Source organism: Brassica napus, chromosome C2, assembly GCF_020379485.1.
Source record: "Brassica napus cultivar Da-Ae chromosome C2, Da-Ae, whole genome shotgun sequence".
Lineage (NCBI taxonomy): Eukaryota > Viridiplantae > Streptophyta > Magnoliopsida > Brassicales > Brassicaceae > Brassica > Brassica napus.
In genome coordinates, this window is record NC_063445.1 from 12,599,409 (window position 1) to 12,624,747 (window position 25,339).

At 35.4% G+C, this 25,339-nt stretch overlaps 3 protein-coding genes and 1 long non-coding RNA gene across 8 annotated transcripts; 2 read left to right on the top strand and 2 right to left on the bottom strand.

Annotated features, from left to right (window-relative positions):
• Positions 1-2: 2 nt before the first annotated feature.
• On the top strand, positions 3-2,233 carry LOC106385222. 2 transcript variants are annotated; one of them, XR_001277132.3, is made up of 2 exons: positions 3-1,892; positions 1,974-2,233. It is a non-coding gene; the product is annotated as an uncharacterized LOC106385222 (long non-coding RNA). The 2 variants fall into 2 exon arrangements; XR_001277131.3 differs by having other exon boundaries at positions 3-1,867.
• An 8,361-nt stretch (positions 2,234-10,594) lies between these two features.
• LOC106385264 (ABC transporter G family member 8) lies at positions 10,595-12,545 on the top strand. Its single transcript, XM_013825188.3, has one exon. It carries the CDS (start codon positions 10,657-10,659, stop codon positions 12,424-12,426), a length of 1,770 nt encoding a protein of 589 aa, XP_013680642.2. The 5' UTR covers positions 10,595-10,656; the 3' UTR covers positions 12,427-12,545.
• Positions 12,546-14,613: 2,068 nt separating this feature from the next.
• On the bottom strand, positions 14,614-16,384 carry LOC106385259 (probable NADH dehydrogenase [ubiquinone] 1 alpha subcomplex subunit 5, mitochondrial). 4 transcript variants are annotated; one of them, XM_013825185.3, is made up of 3 exons: positions 15,811-16,384; positions 15,163-15,233; positions 14,614-15,018 (listed from the first exon to the last, which is right to left on the bottom strand). In XM_013825185.3, exons 1-3 carry the CDS (start codon positions 16,103-16,105, stop codon positions 14,974-14,976), a joined length of 411 nt encoding a protein of 136 aa, XP_013680639.1. In that variant the 5' UTR covers positions 16,106-16,384; the 3' UTR covers positions 14,614-14,973. The 4 variants fall into 4 exon arrangements, with proteins under 4 accessions (XP_013680639.1, XP_013680638.1, XP_013680637.1 ...); XM_013825184.3 differs by having other exon boundaries at positions 15,124-15,233; XM_013825183.3 differs by lacking the exon at positions 15,163-15,233.
• A 2,186-nt stretch (positions 16,385-18,570) lies between these two features.
• LOC106385253 (probable WRKY transcription factor 27) lies at positions 18,571-20,234 on the bottom strand. The gene is made up of 3 exons (XM_013825180.3): positions 19,480-20,234; positions 19,274-19,387; positions 18,571-19,170 (listed from the first exon to the last, which is right to left on the bottom strand). Exons 1-3 carry the CDS (start codon positions 19,947-19,949, stop codon positions 18,708-18,710), a joined length of 1,047 nt encoding a protein of 348 aa, XP_013680634.1. The 5' UTR covers positions 19,950-20,234; the 3' UTR covers positions 18,571-18,707.
• Positions 20,235-25,339: the final 5,105 nt, after the last annotated feature.

Sequence of the window (25,339 nt, forward strand, 5' to 3'; positions counted from 1 at the left end):
TCCGCACCGCTTATTCTACTTTTACCATTCTACTTTTGGTTATGTACCGCACTTGCTTTTTGTTACCATTCACATTTTATTTTGTACCGCTTTTTTTTTGTTTAACCGCTAATAATCCGCAGTTTACAAAACCGCAGTTAAACCGTACCGCACTATCCAATCCGCTTGTCCCGCACCGCTCAATCCGCTATTACCATTCGGAGCCTTAGGCTCTGAAAGGTAACAGCGGGTTGAGCGGGGCAGAACAATCGGATTGGTTAGTTAGTGCAGTGCGGTTTATGTGCGGTTTGTGTTTGAAAAACGCATACTGCGGGACAAGTGCGGTTCGTCTAAAAAAACGGTTTAAAACTAAATGTGAATGGTGACATGTGTAATGAATAGTATAACTGCGGGATACATAATATATTTATATGTTATAAACTAAAAAATCAGTAATAATAATATAATTTTTAATATATATATATATATATTATTTAAAAAAAATATTTAATATATCTGAAATATGAATTTTGATATGTTATTACTGAGATTTAATAGTCAACATCTTTTTTTAAAGTATAATTGAGCTAGTTGTCTTTAAATAATTTAAGTTTGTTATTTAAACATAGAAATGTTAAAACCAGTATTAAAATTTTACTATTGAATCTTTATTATGCAATTTTATAAATAATAATAATTGTTAATTTTTATCAAAAATACTAAAATAAATAAAAACGTGTTGGTTTAAGTGCTAAAGGGGTTTCAACTGGCTACTACTAGCTAGGTTCGACTCATACTGATCACCTAATTGCACCTTTAACGATAGAATAACGCGTACGCGGATGCAAATCTTCGTGTGATTATTCTTTTGGGATCCCACATTTATCAATATGAATTATTAAAAGTCATAAAATAAATACACCTGTTAAAATATACATTTGTAATTATATTTTATTTATTTTAGTATAAAAATTAAATTGGTGAAATTGCAAAGTATAAGAAAATACTTAAAAAAAAAAAAAAGAAGTTAAGCAAACCACACCTTAAACAAGTATTTTGACCGCACATTGCGTTCTAGCTACCATGATTAAAAAGTAAAACTTTTGATTTATTTTTTATTTTAATTTTCTCTAAGTCCAAGAGCGCAAAAAGTGTGAATGGTGACATTTTATTGTCAACCACTCCTTCCCGCTACAGAACGCCATTAACATTCATACCCTTAATGAGTCATCTAAGTAACAATATACCGTTCGATTTTGAGTTATATTGGATCAATTCACATACCCCGAAGTTAAATCTAAAATATAAAAGAAAATATAATAAATATATATTTATTTATATAAAATTGAGTATTTAAGGTACTTATTTAAATTTTAAATACCTATCTTTGGATATCAAATCCAAATAAATATGAAATTGAATATTTGAAGTACATATTTATGTTTCAAATATTTCTATTGCATGCTAATTTGGACAATCGGATCGGCTTCTTCGGATATTATTTTAGGTTTCTCGGTTTGTCGATTTTTTCAGATTATTCGTTCGGGTTAGGTTAATAACACTTCGGGTTCGAATATATTTTGTAACATCCTACAAAATCCATTGAGTATTTTACATTTTGGACCGGGTATGGAACGGGTTTGGTTTAGATTTTGGATTACAGATTTTATGTCCATACCTACCTGATGGTTTTTGCTTTGTTACTGGTGGTGGTGGTTGAGGCGTCTCGGTGCAAGTTCAGATCCATTGAGGAAAAGATCCAGTTTGCTTCCTCAAGAGCGTTTTTTTCTCTTTCTTTTGTCGGTCACCTTCTCCAAATCTATTGTCGTCACAAGTGGTGAAGGGGAGTAGCGGTGATTCGGTGTGTTGCAGTTTGTTCGCTTTAGAGGTACTTGAATTGTTAGGACTCACGAGTAAGCTCTCTGCTTTGAGGTACTCAAGCTTTCAGTCATTTTCCCCTTCGATGAATTTATCAATGTATTCTCTTTCGCTAGATCCGGATGGTGGTGATGGTCGTCTTGGTGTTCTCTTGTATCATGTTCTTTCGGAAGTGATGTGGTCTCTTCCGACTTTTGTGGTGGCTCGATGGTTTGTCTCTTCTCTGCTTGCCGGTGGCTAGTTGGAGGGTTCATTTTCGCACTGCACGACGGCTAGGGTTTCTTAAAACCATTTTCTTTACATTTATTTTTAAATCAAAATCTGATTAAAAATCTAATTAACTTTTAATGAATCCACTTATTTATAGATTCTACCACTATACTTAATTTCTTCCTTATCTAGACCGATCTAAAGCCTTCTCTTCTTTCATTCTTCATCTTCTTTAATTTTATTTCTCTCGTCTTTTTTCTCGTTTTCTTGTTCTTTTTTTCATCTTCTCATTCTCTTCTCTTGTTAAAGAACTCCGGTAAGCTTCACTTCCTGTCTATCACAAAACTAAAAACTCACGCCTCTCTTTTCTTCTTCTCTCTATTCTTTTTTTCTCCCAAATTTATTTAATATATATATTTTTTTTTTTTTTCATTTTCTTCAATTTATTCTTCTTTTTATTATACGTGGGTCGACAATCTATTTCCCCACGATAACTATCATATAGCACCAAATCTCCACCAAACTATGACCATGTCCTAGATCTCCATGATTTGAAAGTTGTAAACTTATTTCTCCATGAACCAATAGTTCGAAATTTAATTACCCATAGATGATGGTTTTAAATCGGTTTACAAGGTTTAATCGGTTTACTCTTAAACAAACAAATTAAAATCAACTTAACCAACCAAAAACCATATATATATATATTCACCAACAAGAAAATCAATCCATCTTAAACTGAAACTATGCTCAGCATTTGATTCATAGACATCTCAATCAGATTCAACCCAAATTGTCTTTTCCATCGGAAAACATAAAATTTCTCTGCTGTGTAAGCATATATGCCAGAAACTGCAATGTGGGAACCGAAATTCACACCGTCGAGTTTTGTTAATCGGAGGAAAGCCAAGTTAACCTAGCCTTCCCTGAAGGTCCCGGTTATCTGCTGGGTCACGCACAACACAATCAATATGAAAGATTCGAAAGTAATAAATCGTAAAAGAGCGAAAAGAGAACAAAGAAGTCTTATTTCCGAATTCGCGTTTGAACGTGAACAACAGGTAAGATCCTAGGCCACGAGAGCTGTCGGTATGTTCGCTAGTCTAGCCACCTAAGTTCTAACCTAGTCGAATCGCAGCTCGGTAGTAAAAACGGAAAAATGCCTAAATTGCTCTAAGTATTAAGTTTGAAGTCTAGAAGCAAGAAGCCACATCCAATTGGGATCAAATGATTCAAATCACTATGTTCATCACCCCTATTTTTTTTTGTTCATCACATCTTATAAAGACCAGAACACTATCTGTCTAATAAGATATGTATTCCAGTATTCCACACTTCTACAAACCATCTATGGCGAGAGCGAAACATGAGAATGCATGGAGAACGCAAGACATCAGCAACACGACTAGTCAAAAATATATAATTAGAATCAAAAATGAAAATATGAAATCGGCTCACTTCCATCCGGATCATGGGAAACAACAGCTTTGACAAGCAATGTGTAAGTGGTTCAACACGAGAATCGCTTAGAGTCATAAGGAAAACACACGAAGATATTAGCCCCTGGCTCTACTGTTTTTATTTTTCTGATGTTCACAAAGAAATAGTTTTTAAAAAAAATAACTAAAACTAAAAGATTCATAAAAAAATAAAATGTTCAAAAATAGTATTTATGGGTCTACTGTCAACTAGGTAACAAAAACATGACATAATAAATACTATAAATAGATAGTCAACGATGTGCATTCTTTTTTTTTTCTTTATCAAGAACTTCTGTTACTTTGATTTTGTGTATGAGGTTAAGTTTTTTTCAAATGTGAAACAAACTTTTCGCATTATGTATATATGACAGTCAACATTATATAATCATTTTCTGTAACGTAGATATATGAGTTTCAGATTCAGCATGTAAGACTCGTTCAGCAAGTCTCAAATTTACATGATGATAGAATGTTTCTTTGGTGTGTTACAAAAAAAGAATGTTTCTTTGGTTATACAAAAGAATATATCTGCATGTAAACTTGTTTATTTGTTAATGCAAACAACTACAACAAAGATAATCATTATCATCTGACGTGGTGAATCATTTAGTTCAAGCGTATGTGTTGGTGTTATTGTGCTTCTAGTTTAATATCCGGTGGAAAAAATACTCACTTCTATCAGCAAAATAGGCCAAGGAAAAGATTAATGTCAAGACTAGAGCAGGCCCGTGGACCAAGCTACAGATGCATGGGCTTCCGACAGACTTAATTATTATTAAATTTTGGTCACAAACTTCAATAATATTGCCTTAATTTTTTTTTTAACGTTGGATAATTACACTATTACAACTATGAGAAATATTACAGACGATTATATAGCCGACAATTCTACTTGGCGTATGAGGATTTACGTCTGACTGCATCACCTGAGCTGATCTATGAGATCCATGCTTAATGGTACTCCTTATGTCATGTTGTAGATCTCTTGTAAGTTTTTTCTCCTTTAATTCGCATAATTCCACCTTCTCCGGAAATTGAAACCCAGATCTTTTGGTGTAAAAGCATTAATGAACATTTGGTTAAACCACTGGACCAAAGGGACTTCCACCTATTGCCTTAATCTAGTGGTATATTTTCAAGAAAATGGTCTTGGCAAGGACAACCTTTGTTCAAAACTCTTCTAGTGCATTTTTTTTTTATTTAAGGAATTTTTGAATTTTTTTTGTTTTCGCTTCTAACCTTGTAAAACATAGTACCGGCACTAGGTAAGACTCAAATTCCTCTTAGTTAACAAGAAAAAACAATGGTTATCATTTATTGGTTGATACACAATGATCAAGGCAAATTTACATCTTCTTTAAGTTACAAATGCTTAAGATATTTGTTTTGGTTACCACGGGTCCTAGTTTTGTAATATCGGTAGGAGGAGACCAGAGTATGTTCAGTTAGTTTAATTGAGCGTTCTAAAATACGCTATGTGTTTTCACTGCGGTGGCGTAGTGCCTAGCACCTAGCTGTATACGCGGACGTCTAAACGGACATATGCGGATATATACTTTAATGTATAATATTATATTTAGTTATATAAAATTAATATTTATCTATATAAATATACTTATAAGTTATAACTAGTAACATAATCAAATATTATGTATACTAAAATAATATAATAGTTTTGAATAGTATATATGCTAGAAATGCAAACACAAAATTAATAATATTTTATAATTTTAGAATCAAAATAGTTTTTTTATAGAATCAATATAGTTATAATGTGAAAATTATAATATAAATATAATAAAATAAAACAATGTCTAATTTTAAAAATTAAAAGAAATAAAGCAAATCAAAGTGAGAGCAAAAGACTTTAGGTTTTTTTTTTTCTTGCAGCTAGAGAACCAGAGAAAACTATGAACTGAACGTGAATTATGAGTTAGGGTTCTCTGTCTTATTTTAAAACTTTAGTTACACTCCCTGTTCGGGAACGCGCTAGTCGGGCGGTCGGTTTGGGGCTAGCGCCTAAAGAGAAAATCGGAGATTAATCGGAAATTATGCGGGGCAGAATTTTTAGATTGTTTACTAGGTTATAAAACATGTTAATCTTTAATTGTGTATAACATTAATACATTTTCATGTTTAAGATTGTATAAAACACAAAAATAGAATATATAAACTTAATATAGTGTAATTTTCATCAAAATTATGAATATAAATGATATTTATAAAATTTTAAATCAAATAAATAAATAAAAATATTATTAAAAGTAAAAATAAAAATAAAAAAAAAAATAGATTAGGCGGCTAGGCGGTCATTTAGGCGATCTAGGCGGAGAAAATCAGATATTCGATTTTTAAACCGATTTGGCATAAATCGGAGCGGAAGAGTGACGCGTAGCGCCCAGGGGGCCGCCTAGGTGGCTAGGCGGCCGATTTTTAGAACATGGGTTACACTACGTAGTTTTAGTGTATATGATAAACTTCATAACTTTAATAAGTAAACATGCATACAGTTACATAAAAAACAGAAGCACATATACAGTGACAATATGCGGAGTAAGCGGAGTATGCGACCAAATATACACCCGAACTTTAACAAACGGCATAACATGCCGCACATGATGTTTCGGTATGTTAAGTAGCCGCGTAGCGTATACGCACCGTATAGGCGTCCGCACGGGACGTATTTTGGTTTTATTATTGTTATCGGTATATGAACTGGTAAATTCGAAGACTCTTTTTGGGTGAACAAGTTAATTAGCATACCAAATGAGATCCAATGCGGATTAATTAAGTAAACTGAAGTAGAACAAACAGAACAACATAGAATCAATTAAATTGTGTCGTCGAATGGTTCGGACCGTGAAATAAGACCAATTATGTTTAGAATATCTAAAGTAACCATTTTAACTTGGTATCTTAACTTTTTGTTTCTACAAGATATCAATATTACCGAAAACAAAGTAAAAACCTTGATCTACTGAAGACAGATCAGATCAGCATTAAATGCCATCTCCAACGGGGAGATTAGGCATGGCCATCCAGGTCTTCGGGTCAGGTTCGGGTCGGATATTGTCGGGTCCGGGTCCTAGCAATTTAGACCCATATAGGTACCTATAACTTTTCGGAGCGGTTCCGGGTCGGGTCTTGTCGGGTCCGGGTCGGTTCGGGTCTATAATTTCAATACCCGTAAAATACCCAAAATTTTTGGATATATTTCGGATCCGGATCCGGATCGGTTCGGGTATTTAGGACCCGAAATAGACCCGAAATACTCTAACTGGATCCGAAAACTCTAAAAATACCCGAAGAACCGCAAAAATTTATCCAAAATCAGATCCGAAAACCCAAAACATACCCGAATTTTACCTGAATACCCAAATTATATTTTCTAAAAATCTAAAATTTCACCAAAAACTTACAATTATACCCGAAAATCCAAACCCGGAACTTTTAAAAAAATCTGAAATACCAAAAATATACTTAATCACCCAAATATACCTAGTATATACAATTATTTGCGGGTACTTCGGATATCCGAATGGATCTCGGGTAGGACCCGGACCCGAACTGAGACCTGCGGGTCCAAAAAAAAGATCCAATAGGTACTTAGCATAGACCCGGATCCGTACTCGAACCTGTATTTTCGGATCGGTTCCGGTTCGGGTCTTCGGATCCGGGTAAAATGCTCAGGCCTAGGGGAGATGTTACCAAAATTCCTAAACTATTTAAAAATAAAAAAAAAATAATAAAAAATAACAGAAAAGGAGAGAAAAGTGGAAGAAAGAGAAACCATAGTTTCTAAAAACACACTCTGCAAGGACCGTACGAGAACATGTATGAATACTTGTCATTATATTAGTGATATCTTTTTCTATAAAACATTAAAATTAAACTAAATCACTTAATTAGATTAAAAGTATTATTTTACATCGTTGAGCATATTGTGCAAGGTTCTGCACCGTTGGAAATGCTATGTTTTAGCAAAGTATTCTGATGTGCGTACCTACGGAGCATCTCGTAGCTATTTTCACCTCTATATGCTATAACAGAAGTAAAAGTGTTTCATCACATCTCTATTTCCACTTTTAAAATAGAGACTGTTATTTTTTTCTCTATTTATAGAGGAAAAAATACCATTTCTCTATTATAGAGTCATGTTTTTTTTTTCAAAATAGTCCTTTAACTTTCAAATATTTATAGTTGTAACCAAAATAAATATATTTATAGAAAAATACAGTTTTTGTAGGAATATAATAACATTTTTTATTTACATAATAGTTTTTTAACAAAACTTTAGTTTAAAAACAATCATAAGTTTATGAAAATATTTTAAAAGTTAAAAATAAATAGGGTTAATTATCAACTTTTATAAACAAAATGTATCTTTTGCAAAATTAAAATAAAATCTTTTGAGAATATTCCTTTATAGAGGCAAAAATAGAGAAATACATTGGAGAGAAACTCATCTCTATTTTAGAGATGTTCTATTTTAGAGGTAAAAATATAAGAATACATTGGAAATGGTCTTAGAGCATCTCCGACCCCTAGCTATTTTCACTTCTATATGCTATAATAGAGGTAAAAGTATTTCATCCCATATCTATTTCCAGTTCTAAAATAGAGATTGCTATTTATAGAGGAAAAAATAGCATTCCTCTATTATAGAGTCATACTTTTTTATTTTCAAAATAGTCCTTTAACTTTCAAATTTTTATAGTTGTAACTAAAATAATTATATTTATAGAGAAATGCAGCTTTTGTAGGAGTATAATAACATTTTTTATTTAGATAATAGTCTTTTAACAAAACTTTAGTTTAAAAAAATTCATAAGCTTATGAAAATATTTTAAAAGTTAAAAATAAATAGGGTTAGTTATCAACTTTTATAAACAAAATGTATATTTTGTAAAGTTAAAATAGAATCTTTTGAGAATATTCTTTTATAGAGGCAAAAATAGAGAAATACATTGGAGAGAAACTTATATCTATTTTAGAAATGCTGTATTTTATAAATAGAAATAGGGGAATACATTGGAGATGTTTTTAGCTAAGAGGCACAGTTGACGGATAAAAAAAACAATTATAGAGGAGAAGTGTGATAGAAACAGTAGGCCCGTGACCTCGTTACAATCATTCTCCTTTTGTATTTTTCTTCTATGTTTCGCATCGTTACTCACTGTATACACATGCATATATATATATATATATATTACACTTATCCATTAAGGGAATATATGGCTGCTAGCATATGATATGAGCAAATATACAATGTACTATATGTCATTCTTTTTTTTTTGATCAACGTACTATATGTCAATCAAGTTTTTTTTTCTCCACATGTAACTTTTAACTCGTTTTTGGCTTTATTGCTCTCTTTTTTCTCTTTGTCAAAATTTTTAGAATTTTCAAAGTTATTAGTCTCTCGATTCTTCGGATATATCGTTCATTTTTTCTTTCTGTGAAACTAAATGTTTTCATTCCTCTTTTTCCGTATAAATATAGTTACTGCTACGTTTGATAAGGTTAAGATCTGCACCATGCGCAGAATGAAGTTATGTATACAAATGATTTTTACATATTAAAACTTATTTTGTGTTATTATGTATATAATTAAATTAGAGTAACGCATAAATCAAAATAATACGTCTTGTTTATTGACAATATTTTTTGGTAAGTGGATCAAAACTATCATTTTATTTATTTTATATGATATATAATTAAATTTCAATGATATTGAGATAATCATATAGTAAATTCTAATATAAATATTTATTATTGAGAATTCATATCCATATGATTTGATTTACATTTTTATATTTGATGTAAAAAAATTAAACCATTAATCACAAAATTTTCAGTGTGAAATTTTTTCAATGCAAATTTTAAAATCAAAATATTAATGTTTCAATATGTTTTAATGCAAATTTTGAAATTAACATATTTGTGTATTTTTATATTGTATATAGTTTAATTTAAACGATATTAATATATATATATATATATATATATATATATATCTATAAAATATGAATATCTATTAAATGAAACTTTATATTTATACGATTTTATGATCATTGCTATTTTGTTATAACAAAAAAAAAGATCAACCCTTTGATCACAAAATTTTCAATGTGGGGTTTTAAACATTTTTACTAATTTATAGTCGTTTTAAAAAATTCAAACTATAACATTTAGGAAAAAAGTTAAATTTTTTATTAAATTTTTTATTACATGGTTAATGTGATTGTTTAATTTCTTTTAAATAATATAAAAAAGATTAAAAAAGAGATAAGATACAAATATTGTTTTCAAATCTTCATTATTCATAATCATTAATTGTCATAAATATGTTAATTGTATTAGGTAATTTCGTAACTTTTATTTAAGAAAATAATGGAGAATGTTCTTTTGTAGACAACTAATCAATTTGATATTTAATTTAATAAAAACTATAATATATGTTTAGATGGACCTACCTATTTTTCTAAGTATTCTAAGAATCATCATAGTGATGACATGTGGCTACAAAAAATGTTGTAATGCTTCTCAATTAATATATAAGGGATTACATTTATTTTTTGAAAAAAAAGAGTTAAACCCGGATCTATTAAAGACATGGACATAAACCTCCGGGTGGGAGGTGCAGCCCACAGATAGACCGTCTCCCAAGTATTCAAACGGACCGTAAACAATGAGTTCATATCTGCGTCGCCACGGTAACCACTAGACACCACAATGTGGTTAATACATAATTACATTTATATTTCCGATTCACTTGAAATATTAAAAGCAATACATAAAAATTAGCATGACATTTTGCTATAAGGAAAATAGGGTCCCGTGAAACTCAGTTTTCATATACATCTAAGAAGTAAGAACACAAAAGACTACAAAAATCCAAAACTGTACATCAAATTAATAAAAAGCAAACAATTTAAGTGAAAATGAAAAAAAATAATTCAAAATGTGAAGTTTCTGTGGGTTACAACTTATTACAACATAAAACTCCAAAAACATCACCAAAACCAAATAAAAAAAACGTATATTATAAAAGTCTCCTTCAGTACTACACTCTTCAACCTCTAACTCTTACAAGTATAAACCATAAATGAAAACTCCTCCGCCGCAGTCGTCGGAGACGAAGGCCTACACACTAACCACCTCGTCAGTCTCCTACACCCAACCAAAGACCTCTCTCTCTCTCCTTCGCTTAGCCGCCACTGAGCCACCATCCTTTATCCTCCGCAACATCACTCTCACCGCTCATCCCTCCGAGATCCTCGCCGTCGTTGGCCCTTCCGGCGCCGGAAAATCAACTCTCCTAGACATTCTTGCCTCTAAAACCTCCCCAACCTCCGGCTCAATCCTCTTAAACTCGGTTCCCATAAACCCTTCCTCTTACCGCAAAATATCCTCTTACGTTCCTCAGCACGACTCTTTTTTCCCTCTCCTCACCGTCTCCGAAACCTTCTCCTTCGCCGCACGTCTCTTGCTCCCAAACCCATCAGATGTCCCTCAAACCGTAACCTCTCTTCTCTCAGAACTTAACCTAACACACCTCTCCAACACAAGACTCGCTCAGGGCTTGTCCGGTGGAGAAAGAAGAAGGGTGTCTATAGGTTTAACCCTACTTCACGACCCTTGCTTTCTACTCCTCGACGAACCCACTTCCGGTTTAGACAGTAAATCTGCTTTTGATGTCGTTAACATCCTCAAATCCATAGCTATGTCAAGACAACGGACCGTGGTCTTGTCCATTCACCAACCTAGCTTCAAGATTCTCTCTATCATTGATCGACTCTTACTTATTTCACAAGGAACTGTTGCGTACCATGGAAGGCTCGACTCTCTAGAAGGTTTCTTGCTATCCAAGGGATTTACCGTCCCTCCTCAGCTTAACTCTCTCGAATACGCCATGGAAGTACTTCAACAACTCCGTGAATCCGATGGAAACACCGATGTTATCGCTCTCCATTCGATCGAAAACCAAAAAGAGAGACAAGAACAAAGTATAGTTCGATATAGAAAATCAAGAATCACGGAGATATGCCTTCTTTCGTTAAGATTCTGGAAGATCATATACAGGACAAGACAGCTGCTTCTGACCAATGCATTAGAAGCACTTGTAGTTGGTCTTGTCTTAGGAACTATCTACATCAACATCGGAATAGGCAAAGAAGGTATCGAGAAGAGGTTCGGTCTTTTCGCCTTCACACTCACGTTTCTCCTCTCTTCAACAACCGAAACCCTCCCTATCTTCATCAACGAGCGTCCTATTCTTATCAGAGAGACTTCAAGTGGTGTTTATAGACTCTCCTCGCACATTCTTGCCAACACACTCGTTTTCTTGCCTTATTTGTTTGTTATCTCAATCATTTACTCTGCTTCTGTCTATTTCCTCGTCGGTCTCTGCCCTACTTGGCAAGCTTTTGGGTACTTCGTTCTAGTGATATGGGTCGTTGTCCTAATGGCTAACTCTTTTGTTCTCTTCTTGAGCTCTCTTGCTCCAAATTACATAGCAGGAACCTCTTCTGTGACGGTTCTTTTAGCGGCCTTCTTCTTGTTCTCAGGTTACTTCATTTCCAAGGAGAGTCTACCCAAGTATTGGCTTTTCATGTACTTCATCTCGATGTATAAGTATGCGTTGGATGCGCTTCTTATAAACGAGTACTCGTGTTTGGCTTCCAAGTGTTTGGTCTGGTATGAGGAAGCTCAAGGGAAGGTGTGCTTGGTTAATGGAGGTGACGTGTTGGAGAAGAAAGGGCTTCATGAGAAACATAGATGGTTTAATGTTTATGTTCTGTTAGGGTTCTTCGTACTTTATCGTGTGTTGTGTTTTCTTGCTCTCCTTAGAAGGGTTTCAGGTTCCAATAGGTAAACCATTTTTCTTTTGCTTAATGACTTTTTTTTTGTTGTTGTAAATTTATTTGTCCACACTGATCAACCTTTGTATAAAATCTTCGTATCGATCAATAATAATCTTGGAACTGTTATCTAGTCTCTTTCTTAGATGTACGAATTCGAGATTAATCATTCAATATATTCCTCTCTTTCATTTCAATGCTAATAGGTGTTTGCTATGTGGAGACATGACATGAGAGGTCATATTCAACGTTTAGACCTGTCGATTTCTTTCTCTTCTTTTTATTTGTTCAGAAGAGTTTTTAAGAAATATATTGGGATAAAATTTCAGTAATAGTTATATACATAATATTTTGGATATTTTATATCAAAAGAAAACGAAATAAGTACCATACATTGACTCACCAACACTTGTTCAAATTACTATAATTCGTCTTAAGTAGTGGTTTTATCGAAAAGGGCTACTATTTTCTGAAGGTAATATATATTCTTCACCACCTTGTTTTGTATTTGGAGACTACATATCACGAGCATCGTCTTCTATAAAGCTAAATGACAAGTGGAGCTTACGGCCTTGTGCTAGGGTTGAGTGGGTATAGGTGATAAATCGTGGCTACTGGCATGGAAGAGTCGCTTCGGTTAACTCATTAGCTTGGAGACAAACTTTGGTCTTCACGGGTCTCCATCTCCATTTTCTCTTTACTATTCAGTTTATTTTCCTAATTTTACGAATAAAATGTAAAATCTTTGACTAAAACACAGATATATAGCCTCGCGAGTTGTATTAGTAAAGTTACTGTATTACAGTTTGGATTTAATTTGGTAGTATGAGACTAAATAGTAGATAACAACAGAAATGCAAAATATTTGCAATATATAACCCTTATCTATAATTTTAAACATTCCTAGAACTTGTACACGTTTGAAGTGTTAGTATTGGTATAGTTGACCTTTCCACGTTACATTTATTTTTGTAAGAAAATTATTATTTGAAAAGTTGGAACAGTTCATTTTGGTCACGTTGCTATCCAAAGTTAAATGTTACTTTTTTCTTGTTTGATTCCTTGAAATATAGTCCCAAGTGGACGAGTAGTCATGAGTATAATGTACATGCAAATAATGATAGTGTTTCAAAAAAAAAAGAAAAATATAGATGCATGCATATTAAAATATTTGATTTCAATCTTTCGAATATTGTGTTCACGGACTTGCTCATTGTCTAGTCGCCCGTGAACGCCTACTGAACCCTATTGTAAGTTTGTAACCAAACAATTTTATTTGTCAGGATGTGGACAAACAAAAAGACTTTCAAAATGAACTCAATTGGTTTGTATTAGTTTTATTCAATAATTTTGTAAACGAGATTTATTTCAGAAACAATGAACGTGATTTCAGTTACATGATTAGAGCTTAATTAGATGGACGTTATTTCAGTGTTAGCAAATCCGATTTTCTTTTTACTGAGCTTAGAATGTGTGTACAACTTTCTGAATTTTATTTATTTGTTTTTTTTACTGACCTTAGAATGTGCGTCTTAATCCATTCAGAGCCAGCTGACAAATTACATCGCTGTTAGCCACAATTCATGTGTGTCCACTAAGGGATTCGAAGCATGCCAATATAACCATCATGTTTCCCTTGTAGGTGCCTCCACTTTATCTCAGTCATTTAATCTTCTCCATGCTTCCTCTTCAAACTTTGCCCGTTCTACGGTACGTAGTATCAAATAGAGACAGTTTGACAAAAAAAAAAAAATAATAATCAAATAGAGACATTACAATTATATATTTATATTCACATTCATTGACTGATAATCATTTAAATATTTGATACCATGATGATGGTAAAAGATTAGTCTTTCAAAAGCAAAGTTTATTTTTTAATTTTCTCGGGTGGGATTAAAACAAGTTTAATTGGTTATACGTATCTTACGGGAATGCAACTCACTGAAAGAAGTTTCCACAGAGATAGAATGGATAAAGAGTGAGATCGAAAGGTCAGGCTTTACATACCAGGTAATGAAAACGTAAGCTATCACAGAGCAGAACAAGCTGTTGTGTTCGGTCTTCCGCACACATCTGCACAAACTCAGGTTCATGTAATCCTGTGCAAAGATTGACATGATATCGTGTCCTTCATTATTCATGACCCCGTTAGACGATAATAGTGTGCAACTATAAGAAATAGGAAGCAAGTACATGTCTTTAAGAATGGTAAAAATGTTCTTGCAACGGGGAAGAAACATCATTTGTATTACATATGTCTTTGATAAAAATGATAGAACAATTATGAAAAGAGTGACACTGACATGGTTTTCAAAATTATTAAGCAACTTCTTCAGAGGCTTGACTGTCTCTGAAACGAACACTAGCCAAAAAAAGCAAGAAGTACACACAAAGTAAAACTGGAAGTTACTCCTTCAGCTGTGGATCAGCAGAGATAGAAGCTGGGATTTTTGTTTTGGACTCTGAAAGAAGACCTTCAAGGGTTCTGTAGAAGTCCTCAGGAAGAGGACCAGGTCGGTGCTGAGGAACATGCTTTGGAATCGGTGCATCGTTCTCAATTACTTCACACTCGTAGTCATCTGGAACACCCCAAGGGTCCCATTCTGCAAATGTAAAAATAAGATATTTCAACCTCGTGCTATCAATGGGGGAAAACTCCAAAAATGTGACTAGGCTCAAACATAGCTATTACAAGTATTAACACTAACGTATAGGTAGATCCAAAGCAAGAACACGAACACACGTACGTGACAATGAAGCAAGAACCATTCCAAACTTAAGTGACGTATGAAAACTTTCACCCATACGCCTAGGTTAGCTGCAAAGCAATAACACGACCACACCTATGAGACAATGTAGCAAAAACCATTATAAATTGAAATGAACTATGCAAACTTTAACCCCATGCGCCTAGGTTAGCTGCAAAGCAATAACACGACCACACCTATGTGACAGTAAAGCAAGAACCGCTTCAAACATAAGTGAACTATGCACTCTTTCACCAATAAGCCTAGGTTAGCTGCAAAGCAAGAACACAACCACACACCTATATGACAATGAAGCAAGACCGTTCCAAACTTAAGTGAACTGTGCAAACCTTCACCCATAAGCTTAATACTCAACAAAGAGTCCATCTTTGCATTTCAGCTTACGTCCTGGAAAATCAATGACCACTAACTCATAGTTTCATTCCAGTCCACTAACTTAATACCCAATAAAGAGTTCATCTTTGCAATGCTCTCTGTCCATTTTCTGCTACCTAACGATCCCCACAACGCCTCTAGATTTTTTTTAAAAAATAATCCAAAACTCGTTCTACACTCTCAACATCAAATCAAATAGCAAATGGATGGCATCAAAACGGCGCGTTTTAAGAAAGGGAAGAGCATATGGACCGATCATTTTGGCAATGAGTGTGAGCTCATCTTGCGCCTCTTCGATGAGCTCCTCTACTTGACCGCAGCCAAGACGCTTCTCGATCGCCTCCCAGTCTTCTTCTTCTTTACACACATTGAGACGGTGTCGCGTGAACGATTCCACCGCTTTTCGGTATCCTTCATCCTCCGGTAGGGTTTTGCTGTAGAGATCGATCAGCACCGCCCTCGCGTTCGGTACAACGTCAACCCCGACAATCCCTGTCGTCTGCTTCGCTTTGGCCAACAGCGGCCGTCCGATTGCCCGTAAGAACATCTCAGCCGCTGGATCGTTCTCTCTCTTTAACTCCGGCGAAATCTCGGAAGATTTGTTTTTTCAGATGTAGAAGAAAACGAAAGCCAGGTTCTTAAATGGGCCTTACTATATTTATTAATGGGCCTTTTTAGCTTTTAAGGCTTTAAAATAACTTAAAGCTTTATTGTCTTTTCTTCATTTAGGTGTGACAGATGGGCCTTGATTTTTAAGCATTTTATTGATTAAAAATTTATATCGAATGTAACTGTAGTTTATTAAAATTTTATGTACAGATGTTTATATTCGTCAGTTGAGACCATATATAATAAATTAGATTTTTTTTCCAAACAAGAAAGTCTTTTTTCTTAATTTGTTTTCATATTTTTGGTACATTAAATGCGTGTTCACTAAAGTAATAGGAAACACTTTCTAAAAACTAATAAGATAAGAAGAGTGGTAACAACTTGCATGCCCATCTTCCGTCATGAGAATCTGGACCGACCATAATATATGATAATTTATAAATACATAGTTTTCTTATTAAAAATATAAATCGTAATAACTATTTCATCATAGCCTTATTTTAATTATACTAATAGCGACCCTACTTTACTTAATTCTAGTGACGTTTAATCGCAGGATTTTTATATTACGACAAAAAATAAATAAAACTCCCAAATAAAATATGTTTGACCCACGCTTCGGATTACGACAAAATAACATAAATAATTTAAAAATCTTATACTAGAAATGGTTGACCATTTAATAGAGGCCAAAGGCACAAATGTGACTGAGAGCACCGTTTAAAAAGAAAAAAAAATTAAAAATTAATCGATCGCGAACCATCACATATGTCAGTAGGATCCGCGAGAAGTCAGTAGGATCCGCGAGAAGTACAAGAATCCTACCAAACTTGCCTCTTGCATAAGAAAAAGAAGAGGTGGTTTTAAAAAAAATTGTAGAACCTACCTCTTAAGAACTGACTTAAGAGATAAGGTTAATCATGCTCTTAAGTAGGGGTGGGCGTTCGGGTACCCATTCGGGTTCGGTTCGGGTCTATTCGGGTTTCGGGTTTTGGGTTTTCGGGTTCAAAGATTTCAGCCTCATTCGGGTATTTCTAAATTTCGGTTCGGGTTCGGTTCGGATCTTTGCGGGTTCGGTTCGGGTTCGGATAACCCATTTAAATTATTTTAAAATTTTTAAAATTCATTATATACTTTAAATTTCTCAAAATCTATAAACAAAACAATATATTACATATAAATTTGAATAGCATATGTCAGAGTACCTAAAATTAACATATAAATTGGTTTGGTTTGAATATTTGGATTGAGAATCAATAAGTATTGTTGGTGTTTTGAGTATACTTTAGCTATTTTAGTCATGTTACTTTTGACTATTTGTATATATTTATAAGTATTTTGGATAAGTTAAAAGTATCTTATATATTTTGATGTTCTTAATATATATTAAATCTAAAAATAATTAATATATATAGGTATATAAATCAATTTCGGATATAATCGGGTACCCGAAATATTTCGGTTCGGATCGGGTTCGGTTTCGGTTCTCTAAATACCAAAATTTTGAACTCATTCGGATATTTAATCAATTTCGGTTCGGATTCGATACTACTTTTTTGGATCGGGTTCGGTTCGATTTTTCGGATCCGGGTTTTTTTTCCCAGCCCTACTCTTAAGACACTAGATTTAGGGTCTTGTCTCGTGTCATATTAAAAAGCCAGCAAAAACCGGAGTCGCAGTTTCCGGCCTGAACCGAATTAACTGTTGCGTTGCCTTAGCTGATAGCTTCCCACATGATTTCTTTACTTATTACACTAAGCTAATATTTTAATTATTTCGACATTAAATGAGAGCAAATAATACTATGATACAAAAAAAAAATTTGTTAGCATGGTTATCGCTGCCAATATTTTTATAACTAGGTCCTCACATTAAATTAGCTTAATTATTTATTCTAGGATAAATTACTTTACTTTTTCATGTTTCAGAATTTACTTTTCTTTCAAACAGGATTTGAACCTTTTAATTTTTGTATGTATAAGGATTTCCTTTAATTTCTGTATGCTTTTTGAACTTTTTAATTTGTTTGCTTTAACGGAACTTTTGTTGTTGTTGTTGTATGTTTCAGAGTTACCTCTGTTTTTCCGGCAATCCATATATAGCTATATAAAAATATAAAAGAAAAGGTTTGACAAAAACTTGGTGCATTTTGGTTTTCATAATTGAATATTGGTAATTTCCAAATATGATAGTTGCCTAAACAGTTAACTTCCATTATATGATATACTAATGGCTTTTCATGCAGGGAAAAGAGCAGATGAAAGAGGAAAATAAAACTAAATTCAGATTTATACATTTTAAGCGAAGAAAAAATGATTAGTTATATGCAATGTCAATTTAATCGACACAGATTATTCTCAGAGATTAATTTTCTATTTTTAGCTACCAGTAGTCTAAACGAAGAACAAACAACTGTAGACTCGTCTTTTTGCCTTCTCTCTATATGTATTTTTTTAATAACAACAATAAATGTCAAGTTTTAACAAAAAATAATAATATAAAACTGACTTTCTTAAAAAATGAGAATATATTCGTTTTCATCAGCCACCACCGTCCCCGGCGGACCCGGCGGACCAAGAGGGAAAGTTTCCAGCGAAGAACAAATCATCTCGATCTCTCACCGAGAAATTCGGTATCAAAAGATCATCCACGTCATCATCATCATCTTCCTCTTCATCTAACTCTTCGTCTTCCATGTTGACTACTTCCTCTCCGTTTGTTCCTTGAACGTCGTCGTTTTCTTTCAACGGTGTAGTCGGGGAAAGATGAATCTCTTCTTTTACCCCAGAAACTGTTTGACCCGAGGGGTGGTCGGGTTTCGGAGGCGGGTTAACGGGTTGAGATTTGTTGCGAGTACTGCCGGCGAGAGAGTTCCGGTGAGTAGGGCGAGGATGAGTGTGTTCTCCGGTGTAAGTAACGATGAAGATGTTGGGATCCAAGTTGCTTCTTTCAACTTGTTTTCGAGCTAAACATCCTTTTGAGCTACTGCATCTGTAATAATTCCTGTTTTGCATGTAATAACAAGAATCAAAACATGTTTAGTTAGCACATTTTCTTGATAATATTTTGAGGAAAATGAAAAAAGAAAAGAAGGAGAAGATAAGACCTTGGATAAGGAGAGCCTTTGATTGGTTTTTGACCGTATTTACGCCATGCCCACATATCCGAAGAGAGATTTTCTTGAGTTACATGACATATGGTTCTCTTTTGCTGATTTTTTCTGTATAAAGTAGAGTAACAAAGCAAAGATAATTAAAAAAAAAAAACTTTGAACTAAGACATGGGTTATGTTAAACGATGGATGAATCAAACCTTTTTCTAGATCGAAGAGGAGCTTGGGGTTGTTGTTGAAGAAGGTGGTCGCGTTGACCTCTGAAAACAAATACAGACGATGAAGAAGAAATGGTTGTGGGAGGTGGGAAAACCCTAGCACCAAGAGGAGGTTTCTGATCTTGTGATTCGATGAGCCCTTGTTCTTGTTTCATTAAGATATTAGGAGCTGAAGAGACTACAGGAGGAGGAGGAGGAGGAGGAGGAGGAAGAGGAGAAGACCAAGTAGTGGTAACGGGTAAAAAGGGTTTGCAAGAATCTTGTAGCTCGTTGCAAGAAGAAGACTCTCTGCTTATGTCTCCATGGATGTGTTGGAACAGAGGAGGACGATCTTGTTGCTTACAGTTCGCTCCTCCCTCGGCACCACCACGAGAGTTGGTGTTTATAGTAGCCGCGGAAACAGAAGAGCTGCAGCTTCGGACGACGGCGAACAGATCCCAATCCTCAGACATGGTTTGATGATGATCTCTTTGGTTTCTTTTTTTGACTCTGTTGGTGAGGAGAGAGAAGAGAGAAGGAGACAAACTATGGCGTAAAGGACGGCGCTGACTTTTTCTTTGTCGAAAGGGAGAGAGAGAGCATGGATGGATGTATTGGGCAGTGTCCGAGAGGATTCGATGGGTGGAAAAGAGAGAGCACTTGACTTGTTATTGTTTTCAATTATTTTATACATTCGACCCCCAAAAAAAACATGTTAACGTTTTATGGTTCTCATATTTCTTTTCACATTTTATACTAAAAACCATATTTTGATGTTTGGACGTTTTATTTAAATTGTGTTTTTCTTTTTTTTATTCTTTAGCTTATTTGCGTTCAAATTTTCAATATAGTGATAAGAACTATTTTAAAATTAGATGATGATCATGATATGGAGCTAACAAAAAAAGGAAAGATGATGCGTTTTATAAGTGATAAGAAATTGTAATAAGAGATGGAAATTATTAGACAAGGAATATGATTAGTGATATTTAAACAGTTAATTGTTATAAATCATGCAGTGGATTGCTATTAACCAAAATCAGAAGAAGGAGATCCATCAGCCACGACTAGGCCCAGCCGCGGCCGCGACAAAGAGGAGAGAAAGTCTGTCGGTTTGGACCGACTTAAGATTATGACGTTTTCCTTTTCTTGTTATCTTTAGTTTTCCTATTTCCTTTTGGATTAGGTTTTGTACTCTTTCCATTTATCTTTTCCTTGTAACCCCATATATAAAGGGAACTTATTATTCAGAAATAAACACACAGTTTCCCCATTCTTTTACAACACGTTATCAGCACGATAGCCTCCAGAACCCTGAGACAAAATCGAAATCTAAAAGCCTAAAACCGGCGACTCTAAAACCCTAAGGACGTTCTTCGTTTGTTCTAAACTCAGACGATCCATCTCACCTCACAGACGTACTCTGTCCGTTCGGATTCAACGTCCCCAGCTCAGACGAAACCCGATCAGCACACGGCCCGCGTCCGAGAGACCTCGCACCCGAGACAAGCCGACAACTCGTGTCTGTCCCGGTTCCGCGACCCGATTGGAGCCTGCAAGCGTTCGTTCGCCTCGTCTTGAAGCTCCATCCGTCCTCTCCCTTTTCTTTGGTGGTCTGGGTCTAAACCTCTACAAAGCAAAGATATAACTTGATCTGAGAACCTAGAAAGATCAAAACCCTACTTGATGAAACCCTAGGAATTACATAATTAAAACATACAAATCTCATAACTAGTAACAAGGATCGATTCCATTAGAACATAATTGATTGATTACTTGTTTCTGATCTGAATTTGAGAAACCCTAATTTTGGAATCGAAAACCCTAAACCTAAAGCTTGAATTCGATTTTTATTTATTCTTGCTTGACTGATTGATTTAATAAAATCTGAGGTTTAGGATTGTTAAATTGATTAAAGTAATCTGATCTAGAATTTAAATTCTAAAGGCCTTGAAACCTTAATCTTGAAATCGAATCCTACTAGTGTTTAAATCTGAAACCCTAGAATTGATTTAGATTACTTGCATACATATGAATCTGAATATGGATTGCATTCATACTGTTTAAATAAGAATCGACCAGCATGTAGTTTATACAATCTTGAAACCGGTTGCATTAAATAGAACTACATGGCCGTGTGGCTTGATGATTGATTCGCACCATGGTCGATTAGATTACTTGATTTTCATAAATGCGTAAGACATGTTTGTGGCCGAGCTTGTTAATTACCATGCGGCCACATGATCACATTATGAACCTAAATTGTGAATGATAATGTGATTCAGATGTCGAAAATCTCAAACAGAGACTATGCAGCCCTTAATCTCTCCGGAGATAACTACTTGCAGTGGGCGCTAGATACAAAGATCAGTCTAAGGTCAAAAAGACTTGGTGATACAATCATCAAGGGCAACAATGAGGCCGATAAGAATCGGTACAGGGCTATAAGTATTATACGCCATCATCTCATTGAAGGTCTAAAAGATCAGTACATCACGATGGAAAATCCACTAGAGCTTTGGGATGCTTTACATCATAGATATGATCACCAGAAAACGGTGTTACTCCCAAAGGCTAGAAATGACTGGAAGAATCTAAGATTCATGGATTATAAGTCAGTGGATGAGTACAATTCAGTCTTATTTAAGACGGTCTCGATGCTGAGACTTTGTGGTGAAGTAGTAACTGAAGAAGAGTTACTTGAGAAAACATTCTCTACATTTCATTCATCAACATAATACTGCAGCAGCAGTACCGAATGAAAGGCTTCGCCAGATACACTGATCTGATCTCGTGCCTGCTACTGGCCAAGGCAAACAATGAGCTGCTGATGAAGAACAGTGATGCTAGACCTGTTGGAACAGCAGCATTACCAGAGGCCAATGAGGTTGAAAAGAAAGATCCCAACGAGTGCAATTACATCCAGAATAATAAGAGATCACACGGCAAAGGCCGAGGTGGATACATGAACCGTGATCGTGACAATTACTCGAACAGCCGAGACAAATACTTGGCCGGCCGGAAAGGAAACCACAATAACCGTGGTCGTGGTTCCAATCCCGGCCGTGGCCGAGGCAGTTATGGCCGAGGCAGTTATGGCCGAGGTCGAGGCGATATATCCAAACCGTCTTACTCGACCAAATTGGTTTGTCACAGATGTGGGATGGGCAACCATTGGGCCAGGAATTGTAGAACTCCTAAGCACTTATGTGAGCTCTACCAAGAAAGTCTTAAGAACAAGAACCCGGAGGCTCACATGGTTCACGATTCCGGATTTGAGGCTGATGATGATTTCGACATTGCTAAAGATGACCAAATGGATTTTGAGACTTCTGATTGTCTCAAAGACTAAAATTTTCGATACGACTTGTTTTATTGCTTTATGATTGCTTTATGATTGCTTTGGTGTTTTTAATTTCATTGTTGGTGTTCTGAAATTTTAATAAAGAAAGTTATTAAAGTTTTATAAAGTCTCTTAGATTAGAAATCTTATTACTTATAGAAATGAAAGATGATATGAGCATACTCGTAGTGGATAGTGGCACAAGTCACACAATACTTAGAGACAAAAGATATTTCGTAAATCTCACAATGCAAAGTGCAAACGTACACACCATTGCAGGTGTAGCCGGCCTGATTGAAGGTCACAGCCAGGCATATGTATTGATGCCTAAGGGCACTCGTCTAGAGATCAAAACTGCCTTGTATTCCCCAAGCTCTAAAAGAAGCTTATTGAGTTTCAAAGACATAAGATTGAATGGTTTCCATCTTGAAACATGGGAAGAAGGAAATAAAGAATTCCTTAAGATAATTTCGATCACCAAAGGCAATAAAAAGATCCTAGAAACCATACCTGCAATGTCTACTGGTCTATACTATGCAAAGATCAGTATGATCGAGGCTAATGCCTGCGAAATTTTCACTCTATGGCATAACCGGCTTGGCCATCCCAGTAATAACATGATGCGAAAGTTGATAATGAATTCACAAGGGCACACGATTAAAGGAGTTGTCCCATACAATCTCACATGTGCAGCATGTGCACAAGGGAAACTCATAACTAGGCCATCACCAGCCAAAGTTAATAAAGAGATCATAAACTTTCTGGAAAGGATTTAGGGAGACATATGTGGACCAATACACCCACCTAGTGGGACGTTCAGATACTTTATGGTTCTGATTAATGCATCAACCAGATGGTCACATGTTTGTCTACTATCCACACGAAACCTGGCATTTGCACGCCTGCTTGCTCAGATAATAAGACTGAGGGCACACTTTCCAGACTTTCCTCTAAAGACTATACGTCTAGACAATGCTGGTGAGTTTACGTCCCAGGCGTTTAATGAGTATTGTATGTCCATGGGGGTAAGTGTAGAACACTCCGTGGCACATGTACATACACAGGACGGCTTGGCCGAATCCTTCATTAAACGTATCCAGCTGATAGCCCGATCATTACTAATGCGGTCTCAACTCCCGGTATCAGCATGGGGACATGCAGCAGAACTGATTCGCATCAGGCCATCTAGTGAGCATAGATATTCACCATCCCAGTTAGTCACGGGTCATGAGCCAGACGTGTCCCACATCAAAACATTTGGATGTGCCGTTTACGTTCCAATTGCTCCACCACAGAGAACGAAAATGGGACCACGGAGAAGGATGGGAATATATGTTGGATATGACTCCCCAACCATTATAAAGTATCTTGAGCCAACGACCGGTGATTTGTTTAAGGCCAGATACGTAGACTCACAGTTTGATGAGTCCACATATCCGACCTTAGGGGGAGATAACGGCCGGTTGAGCAATGAAATCGAATGGTCTCGACCATCAATATCTTGTCAAGATCCTCGGACTAAAGAATGTGATATGGAAGTCCAAAATATTATACATCTTCAAAAGCTAGCTAATCAATTGTCAGATTCATTTGTTGACCCAAATAGAGTGAAAAAGTCATACATACCAGCTTGTAATGCACCAATAAGAATAGACGTCCAAAAGGGACAAGGTCAAGTGGCTACAGAGTCTAAACAACGTCTCAAACGTGGTAGACCTATTGGTTCCAAAGATAAACAGCCTCGGAAGTCCAAGAGAGGTGCTGGATCCGAGAGCATCAAGGAAACCGTCCAGAACATTGATGGACCGGCCGAGCCGACCAGAACGGTCGAGCCAAGCGAGCCGGCCACACCAAATGATCCGACCGTTCCAAATGATGGGGTTCGGGACACCAAACTTCATGGGACACAAGGGCCGGAGAGTCAAGAGATCTCTATAAACTATATAATGTCTGGAACGAAATGGAACAGAAAAGATATCGACGTCGATGATATATTTGCATATGAAGTAGCACTTGAGATCATGGAAAAAGATGAGGATCTAGAACCCACGTCCATATATGAATGCATGCAAAGATCAGATTGGATCAAATGGAAAGAAGCTATAAACGTGGAGTTAGAATCATTAAAGAAAAGAGGCATTTTTGGCCCTATAACCGTGACACCTAGAGATGTCAAACCAGTGGGATACAAATGGGTCTTTGTGAGAAAGAGAAATGAGAAAGGAGAAGTAGTGAGATACAAAGCTCGGCTTGTAGCACAATGATTCTCACAGAGACCAGGAATAGATTATGAGGAGACTTACTCCCCTGTGGTGGATGCAACTACATTACGATATTTAATCAGTCTGGCCGTAAAAGAAAAGCTTGATTTACGCCTAATGGATGTAGTAACTGCATACCTGTACGGTCCACTGGATAATGAAATGCATATGAGAGTTCCAGAGGGTATTGAGCTCAAAGATAAGAAAGGTTCTCGAGAACATCATTGTATTAAGCTGAATAAAGCCTTATATGGTTTGA

Bases quoted from the DNA above. Each gene is read 5' to 3' on its own strand.
- LOC106385264 (XM_013825188.3), top strand. From the start codon at position 10,657: ATGAAAACTCCTCCGCCGCAGTCGTCGGAGACGAAGGCCTACACACTA.
- LOC106385259 (XM_013825183.3), bottom strand. From the start codon at position 16,105: ATGTTCTTACGGGCAATCGGACGGCCGCTGTTGGCCAAAGCGAAGCAG. The intron at 15,019-15,810 runs GTCCATATGCTC...TTACATTTGCAG, and splicing joins ACTCATTGCCAAAATGATCG to AATGGGACCCTTGGGGTGTT.
- LOC106385253 (XM_013825180.3), bottom strand. From the start codon at position 19,949: ATGTCTGAGGATTGGGATCTGTTCGCCGTCGTCCGAAGCTGCAGCTCT. The intron at 19,388-19,479 runs GTTTGATTCATC...TACTTTATACAG, and splicing joins CCTCTTCGATCTAGAAAAAG to AAAAAATCAGCAAAAGAGAA. The intron at 19,171-19,273 runs GTCTTATCTTCT...CATGCAAAACAG, and splicing joins AAAGGCTCTCCTTATCCAAG to GAATTATTACAGATGCAGTA.